General features: G+C 36.0%; 1 protein-coding gene across 3 annotated transcripts; it reads right to left on the bottom strand.

Moving 5' to 3' along the window:
* Positions 1-335: 335 nt before the first annotated feature.
* On the bottom strand, positions 336-7249 carry RUS2 (root UVB sensitive protein (Protein of unknown function, DUF647)). Of its 3 annotated transcripts, none has more exons than XM_022287913.2 (9): positions 7111-7249; positions 6914-7033; positions 4723-4811; positions 4533-4617; positions 4086-4145; positions 3773-3866; positions 3249-3346; positions 2749-2928; positions 336-1251 (listed from the first exon to the last, which is right to left on the bottom strand). In XM_022287913.2, the coding sequence occupies exons 1-9, from the start codon at positions 7120-7122 to the stop codon at positions 703-705; spliced, it is 1287 nt and encodes a 428-aa protein (XP_022143605.1). In that variant the 5' UTR covers positions 7123-7249; the 3' UTR covers positions 336-702. The 3 variants fall into 3 exon arrangements, with proteins under 3 accessions (XP_022143605.1, XP_087974213.1, XP_022143607.1); XM_088118087.1 differs by lacking the exon at positions 7111-7249 and adding an exon at positions 4371-4438 and having other exon boundaries at positions 4086-4126; positions 4723-4827; XM_022287915.2 differs by lacking the exons at positions 6914-7033; positions 7111-7249 and adding exons at positions 4371-4438; positions 6853-6870 and having other exon boundaries at positions 4086-4126.
* Between the last annotated feature and the right edge of the window lie 261 nt (positions 7250-7510).

The following is a 7510-nucleotide window of genomic DNA, read 5'->3' as shown; positions in this document are numbered from 1 at the left end:
AATAAATTATTAATGACATAATTTGTAAATTAATAAATTAAGAAAGGGACAAAAGCGTCCAAAAATGTTTCTCCGAGATCCTCCCCTTTTAATATAGTATAGATATAATATATCATGGCAGATCTGCAAGACTCAATCTTCAATCTATTAAAGTAACTAATACTTTAACCAGTTGAACTATGTTCAAATTACCTAATAGTTAAGAAGCAGGTATAGAATGTCTATAGAAGCAAGCAATAATCCCATACAATATCATAATGTGAGGCATATGCATTTTTGAAGTAACCTCCATGTGGAAAAATAAATAAATAAAAAGCAAACCATAAAGCTAGAAATGCACAAAATGATACTTATAATGAAAAAAATATATATCTAATTTTACAATTTGTAAATCTCCTCAAATTTGTTATCCAAGGAAAAAAACGAAAAAAGAAACTCCAAAAACTTGATTGATTCGTCATTTCATACAACTATGCTATAACTTATTTCTCTTCCAAGAGAAACGTCAAACTATTTTGAAATCGTCAATGTTGCCAAGTTGGCAAATTTCTAACTAGATTATGGAGATGTTAGTAAAGCTCCTCTATCACTAATCTATTTCTTCTCCATATTGTGTAGGGTTCAAAGATCGACAAACCTGCAGAATAAAGAACTACCACACGAAATGGCTTGTGAAAAAATGATCGCCAGAAGAATAAAGAATTACCATGCAAAACGACTTCCTGCTCCATCGAGAAACCGATCGGTATGCCACCCTTTGGCCTGAAGCTCAGATAGAAACGGAGTAAAAACGTCGTTCATCTTTTCGTAAGCCTCAACCAACATACCAGCACTCGGCTCATGAGAGGGCCCCTTTAAGTTTGCAGTATATGCAGCTACAAGATATCCCCTTAATGCATCTTCACCTGAGGCATCATGCTCTAGCACCATGTCAACCCACGTGTGACTTTGGTTCAAAACAAACTTCTCCTCTGGGAAAATTTGTTTCATTTCAAAAAGTTTTGATGGCTTTATAACCTCATGTAAAGGCCTTCCTACTTTCACATTTCCAGCATCGTCTATGAGTCTTCCAGGGAAAATGATGTCTTCTCGGTACCTTACATCGGCGGGGCTTGGTACCCTTCCTGACTTCATAAAATTGGCAACGATCAATGCTGTCCTCTGAGGATTCAACGTGTTTATCGGGGTTGCTCGCATTTGTTCTACAACACAATATACATGTACGATTGAAAGGAAAGGTGCAGCAATCAACTGCAAGAAAATAATAAAGATTAAAACAACAGAAAAAGTATTCAAATGTATCACTTCTGTTATGGTGAAAGAAAAATCCAAAATTTAACCAATTACAGAACCAACTTGCATAATGATCATGGAGGAAGAAATCTACTCATCTATAATAATTCAACTGAAGAAGGGTAGAAGAAAACTTGGGGTGCTCACACTTTTCAACAAGCCAGTGATCAACAGCCATTCCACCGGATTTGTAGTCAAACTGAGATTATTCCATTGATTTATATAAACCATGGGTCTGATAGATTATACCCTATAATGCAGAAGGTTTTTTTTTTTCTCTTAATTGAAAATCCTCTTGGTAAAAATTCATTAGTAAAAGAGGTGTGTGATAAGTACAGGAGGACCAGAGAAGGAAGAAAACATGATCGGGCATTTCTATTCACGAAGGGATAAAATTTTATTCCCGCCAAAACTGACAAGTCATCAATAGTTTTTTCTGCTTTACTCATGTCTTGAGGTTTTCCCTCTCATCCTCCATTTCAAAAGTAACAGCCAATCTGAAAACTAAGGGTTGATTTAATTCTTTATTGATACAGACATTAACTATCAAAGATATATGTTTCTGCGGATGATTCAACAAAATGGAAATGCGGATTGTTAACACTAATACAATTTTAGCAATAGAAGTTTAGCTTAAGAGTAAAGACATCTACTCCTCCCCTCGGGTCAGGGTTCAAATCTCCAACAATAATACAATTTCACCATCAACAACAAGTCAATAATACAAGTCCAATATATGAAAGCATATGATATCTTCAAGAGTAGAATCATGAAGCGTGACATCCATGATGGACTTATTTATTTATTTTTCTTTTTCCTGGATAAGAAACAATTAGTCGATATGATGTATTTATTTCTTAGTTGGGTTATTATTAACAAGCAGTTCAGGGGAACACCTCCCAAAAGTCAGGAAATTTTTTTGTACTCTCATAGTATCTACTCCCTCCGTTCACCTCCCTAAATAATTCTTTAATATTGTTGGACCTTGCATCATTCTTAACTGATGCTAACATGGCAAATAATGAATGGAACTAGTACCAATACTAACAAAAAATTTCCTCAAAAGTCACTATTCTTAAGCTAAATGCAGTTGAGTAACCATATGGAGTAGATGGGGGCAACAGTGTTGTATAAGAAACTTTTACCTATATTTATTTTAGATAAACTTTATGGGGTAGGGATTTTGTAGTTTCTCTCTTTCCTATTATTAGCAATTGTGGAGCCCCCTTGTAAACCCTCTTGTTCCTATTTGTTGGCTTTTCTCAGTGTGGCAGTGTCACTTAAAATGTCATTCCGGCAACAAATGCAGATAACCGAGTATACTACTTGATAATATTTGAATGGTAAATTTGACAGTTGACACCAGTGTGTTCTGTCTCTCTTTATGACATTGAAAAATGCCCAAGAAAATAGGGTAAAAAAATCCACAAACAGTTGAAATTCAGGGGAACCAACCTTTCCTTGTATTGATGAACAAACAGTTGACGCTAATTGTAGCCCAGCTCCCATTCCAACAGCATTGAAGAGAGTGGAGATGGCCTCCCCTTTGGCAAAAAGGTCACTAAGATTGCCTTCTTTTGCAAATGAAGAATATATTGGTAATCTCGTTGCTCTTGCAGCAACTACTGCCATTCCCTAGCCCCAAAAAGGGAAATAGAAATTCAGAAGGTCAAACCAGTGAAGTTTCACAAAATAAAGAAGGCATAATAGTTCTTGTACTGGCCAAGTAGAAAGGAGAAAAACTGATTAATACTTCAAACGGTTAGTTGATATAAATGAATAATTGCCAATATGTTAACATGATCACAGAAAAGAATACTAGAGAGTAAATATTTCATAATTGTCTAAAGAAACTAAGAAAACGGGAGTTTTTTTATTATTTACTCTTAATATCTTTTTTTGGGAGGAGGTACAGGACATCAGAATGAAACAAATGAATTAGAAGCAACTTAAACCTTTGCAAAGTTGCCTAGGCCGGCCATCTCAAGAAAAAGATGAGGGCATAAGGGAGAAATAACTTCCAAGCAAGCACCAAAGTCGTAGAGGATATCAGCTACAAAATAAAATCCAGTCATTATTAAAAGTGATGGATGGATGCTTGTCACTTAAAACAAAACAATGTGACTCCAAGAAACAAAAGAATGTCGCTTGGAAAGGCTATAGTACAAAATGACATTCACATGGAAATGCTATCGTAATTTAATAATAGGAATGGCCATTGAGGGTAATTAGGGTTATTAATAGAATAATCATGGGCTTGGGGTAATTAAGGTTATTAATAGAATAGTAAGGGTGCGTTAGTAATTAGATATGGAAGTATGCTATTGTTTGGTGTGGGTTAGGTTTGGTGTGGGATAGGTTGGAGGGATCTCAAGAGGGGAGGGTCCAAGTACCTCGAGCAACTTGGAAATTATTGTAATCCATCCATCCTTTTATCTTTCGATCTATTTTAGCTATTTGATTTCTATCATATACATACCTATAATTCGCCACCTTTTGGGCTCTGAATCCATTCTTGCACCTAAATTGCTGCATATGAGTTTTCCAACATGCTGCATCCCATCCTTCAAAACCTGCAAGGGGAAGAAAGCAATAACTTTTTTTAACCGCTTGTTGTATATTTCAAGTTTTACTTTAATAATTGTATCTGGTTAATTAAAAAAATATATTTACTGAAAAAACAGAGAGAATGAGGTAATGAAAAATCGAACAATGGAAAAGGAAAAAAAAAGAAAAAGAAGAAGTATGTCACCAATCAAATTCGTAACAAACAATTATCGAATGGAACTTACCCAACTTACAACAGTAGCCTGTGCCGCTGTTGGCCGCAATCCTGCAGCAAACAGCAGTGACTGAAGAGGATTAAGAACATATATCAAGCACAAGCTTGCAGATAAATTGCATGATAAATATGTAATTTGACTATTATAATACATTGTATAAGCATACAGTATCATAATCAACATTCACAATTTTGATGTCAAAGAGTTCAATAATAACAGTTAAAATAGGTAAATGACATCTAAAGTAATTGTATAAGCTCTAGATTTCTAAATATTTAATACTATAAAGATTACCATAATAATTTAACTTGTTTAGACCCAACACATGCATATGCAGGCACTGCCTGTCTCTTTCTGGTACCCTTCCAGATTTCGGAAAAGAAAAAGAAATGCCAGATTACTATTTTCAAGAGTTATATAATAATCATTCAAAGATGGAAAGATTCAGATAAGGACCTGCGTTGAGAGCACTGACAGAGCTGCACTAGTAACATGTTGCAAGGCTCGAAATTGAGTATACCTCAAATATCCTTCGTTGACACTGTCAGGTAAAATGTTGATGATAAAGTAAATTACAGAAGGCAGTTGTTCATTTTTATGCTTACATCCCCCCTCAGTGCTAATGGCAATAAATCATGCAGATTACCTGTATGGATATCCCGAGGGAAAAAATGTATTTAGGAAAGACTCGACAACCCGTTGAATTGCTGGTCTTGTGTCATCAATAATCTTCACCTACAGAAATCAATTTCTATTTTATATTAACATCCAATTTCAAGGTTACCCAACTGGAAAAAAAAAATGTCATTTTCTAATCTTGACTTCAAAACAATCATGGTTGAATCAATAACATTGTTATCCATTTTGGAATAATTTTTTAAGAACCCTTAGTCAATCACTCCTTAAGACAATCATGCTCTTCACCATGAACTCTCATAAATATCCATAGAAGAGGCTTTTTGCCAAAGCATTGTAACATAAATATCATCACTTTCAAGCAAACACTAGAACTAAGATGCACGGGATACAAGCAGAAGCAAGGTCTACCTAAGCAGTCAATAGGGTCAAATTGCTTGGTACTAGGTGGGACACCCATTAGCAAGGACATGTTTGTGCGCCTGTTTGGAGGGAGAATAAGCACAGAGGGCATGCCAAATGATTTGACCATTACACATCTTACATCTCTCTTCAAAGTAATTTAACATGCCAATCCTCATTCATTGTTGCTTTTCTCATTAAAATATGTTCTACTTTAACGTTACTTCATTCCATTCCAAGCTTCTCTCTTTGTTTTGAATATTTGTGGCCAAGACAGCATTTTATAGTTCTCCTTTATCCCTTGCTAAACTTTACTGGATGGCTTCTGTAGTTTCAACTGTGGGGAGGACTCTCATAATTTTTGTTTCGGAAGAGCCCATTTCATAGGGAGAATTGGGGATTGATGATTTAGTACATCGTCTATCTATTATCCAAAGAGTCAAATGTCAACTAAGTTGAAAGGGTATTTGACTTTTGATCGTCTGACTCTTTCGCTTGCAAACTTCTTGTTCACTCGACTTGTGTTGTGTCTCCGCCAAACTTTTCGTCACTAAGCTGTGGAGGGTCAAAATTTCAAAAAAGTAAGTTTCTCGTGGCTTGTTGCCTTTGGAGATTAACAACATTGATTTCATTTAGAGGTCCTCAACTTTTGGCTCACTACCATCAGCATTCTCCGGTAAGAAGGAATTAGAAGATTTGACACATTTGTAAAGGTGATGTGCCTATTCAGTTTTTCTATTGAAATGTGTACACTGGCACACTTGTGGGACTTCATTTGCTTCAGCTCTTCACTTTCACAAGTAGAGGTTATTTGCTATGGCAACGTTTCTTAGCAATTTTTTGACGTGGTTGGAGAGAAGTAGAAGGGCAGCCTCTTCGAACATTGGAATTTTTTGATAGATGTGTTTTAGGGTTTAGGGTTACAGCAATGTGTTTTTTCAATGTATTTTTGTAAAGTTCACAAACTAAGCCAGAGTCAGTAATATGTTCTCTTTGGAGATGCCTAATGGTATAGAAGTTGAGCACTAGACTCTTTTGGATAACTTGAGCAATCCAAGTAAAATATCCATGTATCAATCTACATAAAATCCGGCCAACTGCTGATATGAGCATAGCTCAATTGGTCAAGGCATTACTTACCTCCTAAAGTTTGAATATGTGAATCTCCCCACCCGTTGTTAAGAGAGAGAGAGAGAGAGAGAGAGAGAATAATCCTGCCAATTTCATGCTAAAACAAAGTTGACTAACTAAGTATATCAAGCTATGATCATTCTAGGTTCCAAAATCATGATTTGAGAATGTCCCATTTGCATCATAAAGGGCAGCACAGATGACCAGAAAAATTACATCACGCACCACTCTATAGACCATTCAACTTTTATGATACACTAAAAAACCTCTGCATTAAACGGACTGCAAAATCAAATACAACCATTTCAGCCAATCCTATAAAGTTCTGAGAGTAATTCATCGTGTAATCATCTTGGTGACAGCAATCGAAGTAAATAATTTGACCATCACAGATGTCCAACACCTCAAACCTTAGATTACCCTCCAGTTCCATAATAAAAATAATTGTAAACCATGACTTTAATTTGAAAAGAAATTCGCCCTTAATCTCAAAACCAATTAGTACTAAATAAACCACATCGAGCAACCAAGATTGACCACATTTATACTAAACAATCAATAACCAGAGAGCAGAAGGAAGGTTAATTTGAAAACCAAACACCATTACACATTCAGAAATCAGAACCCAGCTCAAAAACGTAAATGTCCGGCGAAAACCAGAAGCTCACAGAAAGTCGACCATCACGTCGAAATTGGCAGTGGCGGGAGACAGATTCGGAGATTTCAATCCAGGAGACAGGAACAGAGGGCGATTTTTGTGGGTCCTTCTTCCGCGTGCTGAACTTGTTCTGCGATTGTAGCGGACGAGATTCAGAAGAAGATAAGGGAAGGGAACGATAAATGGAGAAGCAGAATTGGAATGTACCAGTAAGTCCATGGAGGAAGAAGAGAAGCAAATACTGTGGCGAAACTTGGGGATGTAATCTACAATGGCCGCCCAAGGAGGAGCTTCAGGCGGTCTTCTCCAAGTGGACCCTTTATTTTAAACTTGGTTAAATTATGAATCTAACTTTGTTTTGGCCTTTTTTTGGCCGTAGTTTTAATTTGATTTTAAAATTTTTAATTTAGTCTCTTGCTGTATACGACAAGTACCACCTTTTAGTCGGGGAGAGATGTTGAGTTATGTTAAATTGGTTTAGAACTTGTTCCTATTATTACCAAATTAACACGTTTATGTATATAGCAATGAGTTAGTATTTCCGATTTTGTCAATTGTGTTAGTTGTCAGTATTAAGATTTAAGGTCATGTACAAAGCAAAAGGAGA

This window comes from Momordica charantia (genome assembly GCF_013281855.1).
Source record: "Momordica charantia cultivar OHB3-1 chromosome 9 unlocalized genomic scaffold, Mcharantia_2.0 BLBB01000009.1, whole genome shotgun sequence".
Taxonomy (NCBI): domain Eukaryota; kingdom Viridiplantae; phylum Streptophyta; class Magnoliopsida; order Cucurbitales; family Cucurbitaceae; genus Momordica; species Momordica charantia.
The sequence above is the reverse complement of the archived record's forward strand: the minus strand, read 5'-3'. Positions and strand labels throughout refer to the sequence as shown.